This window comes from Sander vitreus, chromosome 10, assembly GCF_031162955.1.
Source record: "Sander vitreus isolate 19-12246 chromosome 10, sanVit1, whole genome shotgun sequence".
NCBI classification, from domain to species: Eukaryota; Metazoa; Chordata; class Actinopteri; order Perciformes; family Percidae; genus Sander; species Sander vitreus.
The window spans coordinates 29757336-29771672 of NC_135864.1; the positions used below are offsets into that span (position 1 = coordinate 29757336).

General features: G+C 40.9%; 1 protein-coding gene across 1 annotated transcript in view; it reads right to left on the reverse strand.

Moving 5' to 3' along the window:
* cenpu (centromere protein U) overlaps positions 1-13169 on the reverse strand; it is a 14202-nt gene extending 1033 nt beyond the window's left edge. Inside the window, exons 1-11 of the mRNA XM_078261080.1 lie at positions 13083-13169; positions 12086-12158; positions 10397-10484; positions 8838-9027; positions 7310-7394; positions 6233-6331; positions 5770-5860; positions 3797-3923; positions 3588-3666; positions 2994-3041; positions 42-103 (exon numbers count right to left, since the gene is read on the reverse strand). Of these exons, the coding sequence (XP_078117206.1) occupies positions 42-103; positions 2994-3041; positions 3588-3666; positions 3797-3923; positions 5770-5860; positions 6233-6331; positions 7310-7394; positions 8838-9027; positions 10397-10484; positions 12086-12158; positions 13083-13087 (947 nt within the window). The 5' untranslated portion in view covers positions 13088-13169. The remainder of the gene's footprint in view (positions 1-41; positions 104-2993; positions 3042-3587; positions 3667-3796; positions 3924-5769; positions 5861-6232; positions 6332-7309; positions 7395-8837; positions 9028-10396; positions 10485-12085; positions 12159-13082) is intronic.
* Positions 13170-14337: the final 1168 nt, after the last annotated feature.

The window sequence follows — 14337 nt, forward strand, 5'->3', positions numbered from 1 at the left end:
AATGAAAACTGGTGCGTTTGTGCATCGGAACTGCCTCTCACCTCATCAGCTCATTTTTGGCCTCCAACAGTCTCTGTGTCTTTGTACGGATCGAAGAACCCACCTGACCCACGCACGCACACACACACACACACACACACACACACACACACACACACACACACACACACACACACACACACACACACACACACACACACACTTTGAAACCTGGGGAACTTGTTTACTCTTGCACTCAAACAAGTTTTTAACAGTGCTGACAGCTCAGTCGATCTAGTTTTATTTATTATAAATATATATATATATATAAGGGCTGTCAATTGATCAAAAAATGTAATCTAATTAATTATATACTCTGTGATTAATTAATCGAAATTAATCGCATACATAATTAACGGTGCCTGAACCGATACTTAAGTTAAAAGGGTACTAAACAACAGTTGGTGGCATTAAAGAACGGCTTGTTTATTGCTAAGGCCATATGGTCAAAATGAAATTATTTAATAATAATGTATAACAATAACTTATTTCACTAGTAAATTGCTGTTGAACGACAAAAACAACAACAACCAGATAGGAAATGGACATTTACAATAACTTCAAATGCACCACGAGGCTGTAGTTTACCAATTTCATTGAACGCACCGGCTGTGTTGTTTCTCCGACGGCAGCTGCAGATTGTTACATCCCGGTGTTGAATCCTCTACAGTAAAACACAGTCACACTTTACACCGTTTAGCGTTAGCTGTCAGCATTTTAACCGTGTTTAATCCAGCTACTAGCTAGCGGTAGGCTAACGTTAGCTGCTGTTGAGTATTGTGTTAACTAGCGTCACATGCAGCGGGGTTTGTGTTTCCTGTAACGTCTGTTTCAGAGCAGCAGAGAGAAGCGCAGACATATCAGTGGCACCAGATTTTCGTCTGTATGCAAACGTCAATATGGAATGGATTAATCTGCGTTATTTTTTCTCAGATTAATTAATCGAAATTAACGCGTTATTTTTGACAGCCCATATATATATATATATATATATATATATATATATATATATATATATATATATATATATATTTATTGATTTAGTGAATCTAAACTTGCTTAACCACAGTCTGTGCCTTTGGAATCTCCCAAGCTACAGCCATGCCTCTGTGAGGCTGTACAGTGGTGCTTTGAGCTAAAACAGGCATGCTAACATGTTCACAATGACAATGCTAACATGCTGATGTTTAGCAGGTACTGTCTAATGTTTACCAGTGTTGTGACCAAGTCTTCTTTTCTCAAGTGAGGGGCAAGTTAAGTCAAGTCACAGGTTATGTCAAGTCGAGTCCTTAGTTAAAGGTCCCATGGCATCAAAATTTCACTTTGAGGTTTTTTAACATTAATATGAGTTCCCCCAGCCTGCCTATGGTCCCCCAGTGGCTAGAAATGGCGATAGGTGTAAACTGAGCCCTGGGTATCCTGCTCTGCCTTTGAGAAAATGAAAGCTCAGATGGGCCGATCTGGAATCTTCCCCTTATGACGTCATAAGGGGAAAGGTTACCTCCCCTTTGTCTGCTTTGCCCGTCCAGAGAATTTGGCCCCATGAGAGAGAGACATCATGGCTTGAAAACAAGCGAAGCATGGCAGTTGGTCAAGGCCACACCCCCACCCTCTCCTCATCAATAGCATTTAAAGCTACAGACACAAAAATGTCACATCCTAAGGAAAGCTCATTGTGGGACTGGCTCTAGTGGCTGTAATTCTGCACCAAGGCTGAATTTCGGGAAAGAGACTTCAGATACAGTATTAGGGGACCACTAAGGCCTATATAAAAGAGACTTCAGATACAGTATTAGGGGACCACTAAGGTCTACATAAAAGAGACTTCAGATACAGTATTAGGGGACCACTAAGGTCTATATAAAAAGAGACTTCAGATACAGTATTAGGGGACCACTAAGGTCTATATAAAAGAGACTTCAGATACAGTATTAGGGGACCACTAAGGTCTATATAAAAGAGACTTCAGATACAGTATTAGGGGACCACTAAGGTCTATATAAAAGAGACTTCAGATACAGTATTAGGGGACCACTAAGGTCTATATAAAAGAGACTTCAGATACAGTATTAGGGGACCACTAAGGCCTATATAAAAGCATCCAAAAGGCAGCATTTCGTAGGACCTTTAAGGCAAGTCAAGTCCCATATCAAGTCACCTTTATTTATTTTTTTCACACCCAAGTGAGCAGGTCTTCCATTTTTTTTTTTTATTGTGTAAATTTTTTGTTTCCCTTCTGGCACAGACGCAGCCACTGTGGTGGTCTGGTCCCATAATGGGGCTTCATCAGGGGTCTTTAATGTTACATGTTGCCATAGCAAGGAGTTTGACTGAAAGCCAGTCATCCAATCATGACAATCACACACCGGGGAACTTTTTCAGTCGTCCAATCATGATTCACAGTTTGCGCTGCTGCCACTGCATAGCAGTTAGACAGACACATGGCAACATTCAATTTATATTATTTTATATGTAACAGCTAATATTCAAAACGTATGAATACATGCAAGTCATCTGAGTCGTCATGCCTCAAGTCAAGTCAAGCCTTGAGTCATTAACTTACAAGTCCAAGTCCAGTCTCATGTCATTTATTTTTTGTCAAGTCAAATCGCAAGTAATCAAAATGAGGATTTGAGTCAACTCGAGTCCAAGTCACCAAGTCTCAAGTCCACATCTCTGATGTTTGCCATGTTCAGCTTCATAGTTCAGCATGCTGCTAGTATTTTGTCATAAACAAAAGTATTGGATTGGGACATTTCACCACAAAACCACAACTCTCAACCTCATGGTGGCACTAAAGGACCATGAATGTCTGTACAAAAATACAATCTTAATTCATTTAATAGCTGCTGAGATATTTCAGTCTGGACCAAAGTGGTAGATCAACTGACTGACACTGCCATCCCTTGAGCCACGGCAGTAGCATGGTCGAAAAAGCTGGTTGCCATAGTTACCTTGGCGTTCTCTCTTTTTAAAACCTTGAGCTGCTTGGAAGAAGAGATCTGGAAAAGAAAAAAAAATCACCAGAGAATATACAGTACATGTGTTTGATTTGAATTAGTATCAAGGTATAGTATGATCACATTTATTGTTGAATTGATCAATACCACGCTGGTGTATTAGGGGTTTCTTAAAATGTTTGGCATTAAAAAGGTGGTTATAAATGATCAATTTGGTTATGAACATCACACTGTAGATCAAAAACACTTAGCTGGAATGTACAGTATGCACATTAGCCTTAATGGTAATGATTGAAAAACTCAGAATAAGTACAGCACTGTCTTCCTGTGTTATAAATGTTTCACGACTTCCTATAATGCTTAAACGGTTTCGAAATTTGGTTGTAATTGTAATTGCCCATTTCTTTATACCCTGATTAAGTCGAGTGTACAGTACACACAGCATTTTTTCATTCTTCTGGTGAACAAAAGTAAGTCTAAACTTCTAAATGTTAACCGGAAACATGTTGAAAACCACACAGGAGTCCGGTTGCTCTTTTGCTTCAACGTTTTGGTTCCTCAAATAAAACAGAATTTTTGAAGTCTGACCTTTTCCAAGAGTTGCTCTTCCACATTGGAGCAGAAGCAATCAATGGACTGTTTGACTGCTTTAGACTCCACAGACTCCCTGTAAAACACACGCACGCACACACACGCACGCACGTTTTTAAATTGTGAATAAAAAATATAGTTATTATGTGTTGATATGATATGGAAGGGTGAGATTACAGGCTACTTGTTTGAATATCTTTGTTTACCTGTACTGGTCACAGAAGTCAAGGAAGGCATCCAGCACCAGCTCCAGCTCTGTTCCTCCCTGATGACCACGTCTCTTCTTCTTCTGTGTATCCGTGTGGGCCGTCTCTGGTTCTGCAGATGCACAGCCTTCACATGGGAGAATTAGGTTTTTGTGGTTCCGTTTTTACGAAGAGTAAAAAGACAGCTCACATTAAGAATGTAAAAAAACGGCTGTTAACCCATTACTAGATTTCCAAAACTCAAGCCTATTTTATGTCCAGTATGAGTATTTTGTGCTGTATAATGAAATAGATTAGACAAAACAACCTCCAAATTCCAGTTTATACCAAGAAATTGTTTTCTTGCGGAGAGTTAAGCTGCAGACACACCGACCAGACGGCCGACCCTCGGCAGAAAAGGCAGTTGGACTGATCAGTCTCCCCAAATTGGTCAAAAAAGTGCCTTGGAACACAGCAAAGCGACGAGACATAATACGTCTCCATAACAGCAGGCGCCGCTAATCTGTATTGTCACCCAAAAATTAAAACCGGCAGCTGATTGGACGAACGCGTCACGTGGGTCTGGCTTCTCCGGAAATTCAAAGACAGACTGTCATGGCGGCTTGTTCAGAATACGATCTCATATCGTACTAAAATAGTTCACCGAAACGTGTTTCTGAAAACATTTTAAGAGAGAAATAGACCGTGCAGTTGCTGAATCTGTCTTCATGTCAGATCAACAAAGGTCAGTTTAAAAGATTTTCGTCAGATTTTGAGAGACTCTAGTCACGCTCATTTCGCTCCCCGTTTCCGGGTTAGCACTCTACCAATCAGATGGGTCATTTGAGTCCGACTGCCGATTATGCATGTCAAATCGGCCAAAATAAAGGACGACGGCCCCTCGGATGGACGACGGCACGGAACACACCGAACAGACTCGAGTCACTGACCTCGCCAGACTGTCTGACGGCCGATTATCGGCTCTGTGTGTCCGGGCCTTAAGATGAGAAGATCGAAACTACTCAAATATCTGTCAGTTAAAGGAACACGCCGACTTATTGGGACTTTAGCTTATTCACCGTAACCCCCAGAGTTAGACAAGTCGATACATAGGCTACCCTTCTCGTGTCTGTGCGTGTTGTAACGCCGTCTGACAGTTCCGCCGGTAGCTTAGCCTAGCACAGAACTTGCAGGTTCCACTAGCCTACTGCTCCGAATAAGTGACAAAATAACACCAACATGTTCCTATTTACATGTTGTGATTTGTAGAGTCACAGCGTGTACAAAAAACAACGTAACATGAGACACAACCATCTTCTAACCGTAAACAAACCGGGAACTATATTCTCAGAAAGGCTTGCTGCAAAGCAAATCACTCTGCCCAAGTTTGTTTGTTTACGGTTAGAAGATGGCTGTGTCTCATGTTACGTTGTTGTTTTTTGTACACGCTGTGACTCTACAAATCACAACATGTAAATAGAAACATGTTGGCGTTATTTTGTCACTTATTCGGAACAGTAGGCTAGTTGGAACCAGTTACCTGCAGGTTCTGTGCTAGGCTAAGCTACCGGTGGAACCGTCAGACAGCGTTACAACACACACGGACACAAGAAAGGTATGTATCGACTTGTCTAACTCTGGGGGTTACGGTGAATAAGCTAAAGTCCCAATAAGTCGGCGTGTTCCTTTAAATATGAAGCTACAGCCAGGACACTGTTAGTTTAGCTTAGCATAAAGACTGGAAACGGGGGAGACAGCTAGCCTGGCTCTGTCCAAAGGTCTTTATGCTGAGCTTCATATTTAATGTTCAGACATGAGCGTGGCATCGATGTTCTAATCTAACTCTCGGCAAGAGGGCACGTAAGTAACATTTTCCAAAATGTCAGACTATAATGACCTTAAACAGGGTTGAAACATAACACCTGAGATGCAATTCTGAAGTATACAGTGCCGTTTGACTTTGCAGCTTAGCCTCTTGTGCTCTCATCCCTTACCTGATGAAGACTTTCTAGATTTAGACTTATCAGACAAAGACTTTCTGGTTGTGCTCAACTGATACCCCTTGGCCTTCTTTGGACTTGGGCACTGGATAAATGACATAAAGAAAAAGACGAATATAAACAAAGTGAAAGGTCACACATGGGCTCCTGGTTACAACAATCTGCAGAAGTCCGATTCTCCACTGGGCGCGTCTGTGCTGCGTTCCGATTTTGTTCCGTCCTCTGCCACGCGCCATACCACACCGGGAGTGTCACTCGGGAGTGTCTCAGAAGCGGAGCATCAAGCTACTATTTACCTTCACTCAGCACTCAGCAGAGAGCCGCTTCACCCACGTTACTGGGACGCGCCGTGGAATATTAAACATTGACTTGAATGGCAGCGATTGCTCGCAGGGGTCGCGGCGCCTCCGGAACGCAGCGCAGATGCACCTGGTGGAAACTAGGGGTTAGTCCATACCCAACTCTTGTCGTCCTCCTCCTCTTCCTCCTCCTCCTCCTCCTCCGAGGACAGGAATTTCTTCCGGCTCCGCTGGGCGGTGCCAGGGTCAGATTGCTCCTGGAAGAAGAAATAAACGTAGCAAAACATTGTCTCAGCATATGTACAGTCTCCACTTAACTAATCATACAGGAAGTTCCTGTGACCGTATTAGCACTATACTTGTGGTATACTATAGAGCAGGGGTCTTCAACGTTTTTAAGAGAAAGGACCCCTTAGCTGAAAGAGAAACGGAGCATGTAGGGACTACATGTATATAATTTAGCTGCATACTAAACTTGGACAGATTGGTGAAAATGGATGTATAGTCATGTAATATTTATACATCAGGTTTTGATGTTATACATACATGTGGAAGTCACAGTGAATCCTTAAGCTTAACTGTATCTGTGGATGGCTACCATAGTGGCTACCTTACCTATAGTAAGCCTATCATCAGTGTTGTGTAAATGAAATGGTTTTTTTTGTTTTCATGAATTTGATTCAATTCATCTTTTCTAATTAGAGCTGGGCAATATATCGATATCGTGATATGAGACTAGATATCGTCTTAGATTTTGGACATCCTAATATGGCAAAAGTGTTGTCTTTTCCTGGTTTTAAAGGCTGCATTACAGTAAAGTGATGTCATTTTCTGAACTTACCAGACTGTTCTAGCAGTTCTGTTATTTGCCTTTACCCACATAGTCATTATAGCCACATTACTGGTGATTATTTATCAAAAATCTCAGTGTGTAAATATTTTGTGAAAGCACCATTAGTCAACACTACAATATCGTATCGGTATCGATATCGAGGTATTTGGTCAAAAATATCGTGATACTTGATTTTCTCCATATCGCCAAGGCCCTATTTCTAATATGCTAAATTCATGTCTATTTTAAGACATAGTTTCATTTTTGGAAGAAAAATAAACTTTCCTTTTATCTTTCAAACGTTAATCTGGAGGGCCCCGTGCAGTAACTCTGGAGGACCCCCTGCTGAAGATCTTTGGGAGACTACCCTTGTTGTTGGAGACTTTACTGTTCACCTCCTTACCGGTGACTCAGGGCCACTGGACACTCCACTTCCTGACTCTCTCTCTCTCTTCTTGCCTTTCTTCACCTGCTGGTTTTTCACTGGCCTTGTGGGGACACAGAGACGGTTAAACAATTTGATGGCAAGGCAGGATATTAACAAACAAAATAGAAAAGGGCCTGGCCATGCGGCCATATCAGCCAGACTGTTAGGTGCTACACCCCAATTTCTCCAAGATGGCCCATCAACTGACCCCTTTACCCTAAATCCCTGCTCCACTTCCCTGACCCCTTGGACCTGAAACAAACGTCACGGATGTATTTCATCACAATTCTTAAACTGGATTTATTACATTTAGGGGATGTCCCGATCGGAACTGTTTGGGGATCGGCAGTCACCCCAGTCACCTTACCTGGCTCACTTACGTCAGTAAATTCTTCACCATTCTAAGTAGAAGTTGATTTTATATGCAAGTTTTACAAAAATGGTAGCTGCACTAAGTTAAATGTATTAAGCCAAAGACCTATTTTAGTTACTTTGTTTACTTATTATTTTTGTAATAAAAAACAGTGTACAGCTGTATTATCAAGGCAAACACAAGTATTGGATAGGGACTCGGTAACGGCAGATTTAAATATTTAAAAAAATTAACTATGGCCATGTAATTACTCACTTTTACTAATTACTAACTTTTTTTTTTTTAATGCATTTATAAATGTATAACATATAATAAATGTGAGTGCCTTTGTGAGTACATATGGACACCTGTATATTTGTTGACCTGTTGCTATGTGTATATAGGTCTCCAGAGCTGGGCAATATATTGATATACTATATCAACATATCAATATATGAGACTTGATATCAATTTTGGATATCGTGATATGACACGAGTGTTTTCCTGGTTTTAACGGCTGCATTACAGTAAAGTGATGTCATTTTCTGAACTTACCAGACTGTTCTAGCGGTTCTATTATCTGCCTTTACCCACTTAGTCATTTCATCCATGGTACTGATGATTATTTATCAAAACTCTCACTGCGTTAATATTTTGTGAAAGCACCAATAGTCTATCCTACAAAACTGCAGCAATATCCACGTCGATGTACAGTATTTTGTCAATAATATCGTGATATGTGATTCTCATTTTCTCTATTTAAGAGTATGAAAGAAAAAGTACTTCTTTTTCAAATTAGTATTAGTATAATACTTAGTAATTTGCTCAATAATATTCCATTCATTCTTTGAACAAAAATTTTTTTTCCATTAACTTTTATTGCATTATGTCTTTATAGACCAAAATGATTCATCATGAAATCTGTGAATGATATATTAACCTTACTGTAGAGCAGTGGTTCTGTGTTCCAGGGACTCCTAATTTACAAATGAGGCTCTGAATATAACACATGAAATGTACCAAACTTCACACAGTCATGTAAAAACCATTCCCCAGTCTAGAATATGTTTTTTCACTTTTTTTCCTCCCCAACCATCTCGCGACGCCCCTTGAGAACCACTGGTCTAGAGAGGAACCTCTCTGTGAGCTCACCTTGCTGCAGGCGTCCCTCCAGTACTTCTACTCCTCTTTTTCTTCTTCGCTTCCTCATTCTCTCCACTCGGTTTAACGGTCGCCTTCGACCTCTGAGGAGTCACCTTTCTCAGAGCTTTTCCTCCGTTCACCTGTTCCTCCTCCAGGACGTTTAAATCTTCCTCCATGGCGGTGCTGTGCAGGGGGTTACCTTGGCAACACAAGAGTTCTCGGGGTCAGCACAAGATCGCTGGTGTGACATTATGCTAGACTCTGGTAACAAGGGTCAGGGCTACACAAAAGATTCACAAAGAAAATTGAATTTGTGGATGATTCTGTCATTGTGTCCCTCCTCAGCAGTGACGACTCTGAACACGTAGACCTGTAGTCAGTGATTTTATTGATTGGTGTAAATCCTCCTTTTTAAACATGAACGTGGCAAAAATAAAAGAGATGTGCATGTTCTGATGATTGACTTCAGAAGAAATCCCACTCTCATTTCCCCGGTTGTAATGGACAATCATTGTCAATCAACCAGTTGAACTAGTGCAGCAGTACAAATATCTTGGGACTGTGATCGACAGTAAACTGTGCTTTGAGTCCCAGGTTGATGCTGTGTGTAAAAAGAAAAGCACATCAGCGCACGCACTCTCTTTGTAAGCGTCGCAGTTTTAATGTCGACACCGTTTTTATGAAAATGTTTTACTCCCGCTTTATCGAATCAGTTCTTAATTTCTCTTTTATCTGCTGGCACGGGTCACTTTATATTAAACAGAAAAATCGCATGCAAGGTATCGTGAAGGTGTGCAGCAAAACTGCTGCACACCTGTATAAGAAACCTGTATAAAAACTGTATAAGGCCAGATCCTTGAAGAAGACGAGAGCCATCCTGGCTGATCCGAGTCATCCCTTGTGGGGTGAATTTATGCTGCTACCCTCCAGGCGAAGCAGAACGAATGTTTATTGATCCCCAGTGGGGAAATTACAATTTACACTGTTTGTTAGAAATCACTACACATACACACAGGCCTGAAATACACACACACGCTCAGGACCTATTCATGCACAAATGGAGAGATGTCAGAGTGAGTGGGCAAGAGGGGGGCTCAAGAGGAGGTGAACTGGCATCTCTCCAGCTATCAATCCACACTCTGTACTTTGGTCCGTACTGGGACTTGAACCAACGACCCTCCGATTCCCAACCCAACTCCCTATGGGCTGAGCTACTGCCAACCTGCACCACCAAACATAACAAACAGTGTTCCAGCGTTCCAGCCAATAACCGACAAGAAGGAGTTGGGGGTGGGGGTTTGGGGGGCTTTGCTTAGTGCACGGAAGGGAGGGGACGAGATGAGGAGGAGGGAGGGGCGAGCTCGCCTCGTTTTGTTTGACAGTACTTTGAACGTCAACAAGAAGTAACGTCACCCAACATCGCTTAGAGCACCTTTAACTGGGGCTTTCAAAAGTCCATTTGGTTATGTTTAAGGTGTTAAATGAAAATAGTTTCCCGCTTTCTTCAAGAATTGTAAAGACATCATGACACGGACAAGGATATAGCCGTACGGTGTAAAGACACTTACCATAATTTAGCTGCAGTCCCTCCAGGAAGCTGCCTCTCTCTATAGCAGACAGGTTGGGAGAATCCATTTGATCTTTAGATGAACCTTTCTGGATTTGAACACAACAGAGAAAAAAACTAAATTACAATTCCATAATGTACAGTCAATGAAGCGAACTTTAAGTCCGGTGTAATAACACAATTGCAGACATAGTGTTAAAGAAGGCGCTGGGAATCTGGTTTAAATGGGATAACACGATGGCTTGAGTTACGTACGTAATGCTTTTATTTACAAAAATAGTGGTTGGAAAAAAAGCTGGACGCCCACAGCAAAACAAACAACAATAAGGAGCAAAAGAAACGTCTTTTTACATGCAGTTTTGAATCAATACAGCATAGGATGGCGATATTTTCCATGGCAATACTGTATCTATACACAGATGCCAAGTACGGATCTATTATTACGTATGTGTTGATCATATTGTCTGCTTGACAATCCCATTTTGCAGCAATGTAATTGAAGTGAGACGAACAAAGAGAGAAATGTATATTTTTAGATAAAACAAAGTTTCCTTTTGGGGACATCATTTGAAACTGGGAAAAATTTGAAGTTGGGAAAAAAAAGTGATAGATAGATACCAGTGTTTCCCACACACAGACTAATGTGTGGCGGTGCGCAGCACTATCAACACCGGCCGCCGCACATTGCGTTTCGTCATTCTTCTTTTTTTTCCCTTTTTTAAAACGCTATTTAAAAACACGTTCAGCTGCATTTCCTTTCCCTGCTCTCCTCCGTCTCTCTGTCACTTGCGACAGACAGACAGACAGACAGACAGACACACACAGCGTCTGTCTCCATAAGGAGACAAGAAATTTCACAAGTTGGAAAAAAGGTTCCAACAAAAGGTTGGTATCTATCTCGTGAACACCTTTACACAATCACACATTAAAAAGTCCTATAAAAATATTTTATATCATCAAAACACTATATGTAGCAGCTGTGAATCAAATAAACATTCTAAATAACGTTATGTCCCTTTTTTTTACTCTTACACTGAATGTTTGCTGCTTCAATCCAGGTGAGTAGCCTATTGAAAAGTATTTTCCGTGACTGAAAAAGGCAGGTGTTGAGGATGAGGACCAGCCTGAACCGGAGGTATCAGTCTGAAACAGAGCTGAACAGTCCCACCAGTGTAATTAGTTATGTTATTAATTTGTTTACAATATTTTCAGGCTTCAACCAGTGAAAGACAGGGTCACTGGGAGAGAAAGAGAGAGATTCGTTAGGCATTCAAGTAGTAGAGGAGGACAGCATCCAACAGCGTGTCCTCCTCAGTTTGGTGGCCCCCCCTTTCTAGCTTTAAAGACTACATTACAGTAAAGTGACGTCATTTTCTAAACTTATCACACTGTTGTTCTATTATTTGCATTCATCCACTTAGTCATTGTATCCACGTTATTGATGATTATTTATCTAAAACCTCATTGTTAAAAGAGTTTGTGAAAGCACCAATAGTCAACCCTACAATATTGTAATATAGAGTTTGGATGGATAACAACAATATTGATTTTGACATTGAGGTATTTGGTGAAGAATATCGTGATATCTGATTTTCTCCTATCACCCAGCTCTATTTTCCTCCCTTTAAAAATAAATATATTGCCAATACGAATTTTCATCGAATCAGTAGTGCAGTGTTGACCAACTCACTTGACTCTCATGATGTGTTGCCGTGAGCGCTTTGGCTCCTCTGGCCTTTTTGGCACCTCTGGCCTTTTTCGCACTGTGGAGACATAGAAGACAGAGGAACATATTATTCATCATCATCATCATTCTCAATATTTGAGCCATCGCCGTCACCAGTTGAGGGGACACCTCCAACCAAATGAGTCTGCTTACTGAGTCGTTGAGCAATCCTCCATGCTCAAGTGACACGCTACTGAGTCCCAATCATTTCCAGGCTTGTGTTATGCTAATGCTGAGCCCTACTACAGCCAATGGCTGAGCCCCAAATCTCGTAGGGAGCCTTTGTATCATTCTGTTTAGCTAGCTGTTATGTGGCTAACCTCAAGCCAAACTCCATTTAGTAGACGTTGTACATTCATGTATTAACTTTAAACCTAGCGCTTTGGAGATAGGTCTGGCAATGCGAGACTACTGCAAAGCTAATTTCCCTACAAATGTGTCAGAGTGCTGTTTTTAAGTTGTAAATGTCCATATATTTTACCATTTGGTAACGTTATGCTTATTATCAGCACAAACAAATAACTTATTTTTTTCTAATAGTTAGACCTCTTTTATCACACACGTTTCTTCCAAATTAGGGTTGGTTGCGAAAAGCACGAATCAATTCGATAACGATAAGGTTAGCTAGCTAGCTAGCTACATGCCGAAACTAGCAGCACAAGACGTGACCGATTTGTAAGCATAACGTTACTAATGTTATGAAGTTGGGCTTACGTGCAGTTTAGTGTCACAAATTATTTTCCAGAAACCGAGTGTGCCAAATGATGAGGATTTGAGACAGGTTAGGGTTAGCTAGGGTAGCACAGGTGGTTTAGCAGGTTTATAATTAATTAAGGACATTGTATGGGGAATATGTGACACTAAACTGCACGTATAGACGTTAAGGGGGGATTTATGACACTAAACTGCATGTATACCCTTTACCAACTAGCTAGATAAATTCATAACTGATAGTTCTCACCTCATTTGGAATAACTGTAGCTTAGTTAAGTAACAAGTTTGTTTTGTAAACACTCCGCAGCTCGAATTGATACCGCTTCCCGCAAAATGCTTGAAGTTCCGGACTGTACCATTTCAGATATACAAGGGAGGGGTGGCAGGGGGTACAATATTTAGCTTTATAACGACGAAAACGTTACATCTCAAAATGAGAGTTTATGTGCATAACATTATAACACTTTAGCCTTAATTTTACAATGACGCAGTATAGATACACTTAGCTTAAAATAAATATTTGCATTGAAAATGTGTATCTATCCCAAGAGGAATTTAAATTTCGGTCCTACGGAAAGCGAAAGGGTTCAGAATCTGCTTCTCTTACTGTAATACATACATGATCTGAGGCCACTACGAAGCAAGATTTGGCGTTAACGAGCTAACTTCAGGTTGCAGGGGGCAGAGACCGACAACCCCGTTAACTGATGGGTATCTTTATCAAAGATTTAGATTTTTAAGCGGAGGGAATTATATATAGGCTATTTGTCGGCTTCTTCAGCCGTGTGTTGCCAATACGCACATAGGTTAGAATTATGTTTTGATATTTTTTTTTATTTTCTCTCACGATCGCTTACCACTGCCAGGGTTTCAACTGAAATAAAAGGCTAAAGCAACGACAGTTCATGGAAAGCAAAAGTGTAACTATGGTCAGATCTTGTGCCTGATTGATGGGGAAGTGACCAGTGTAGTCTAATGTATACTGTTATAGTGGGTGTACTGTAGCCTACTGTATATTGGCCAGAATGTACCTTTGGGGGAGGAAGGGGGCATATCATAGTGGGGGGGCCTGGGTGTCCCCCCAGGAAAGTTTTAAGCATCAACGACTTCATTTCCTGCATTCCGATACACTTTAATGCACCAATTTACGGTAAAAATACCTTTATTCAACCTATAGATGTTAAGAAAAAAGCACGGGTGACAATTCAAAATTTATCAAAAATATAATGGAAAGTAGCCTATGTTGTTATATGTCATTGGGCATTTTTAAGTGGGTAGCCTATATAGAAATCCTGGAGCTTACTATCACGTAGACTACACCACTGGAAGTGATATTGATAGGATAGGTTTGTGTCTTCACGTACCTACGTGCGTAGCAACGGCGTAGATTTGACGCAGAAGTATAAAAAGGCCTTAAGCGTTGTGATTTACGTAAAACAGCGTCAGGCTGTACAGGCCTCAGCTCTGATCAAATCAATACATCCATGCATAAAATACCCCTT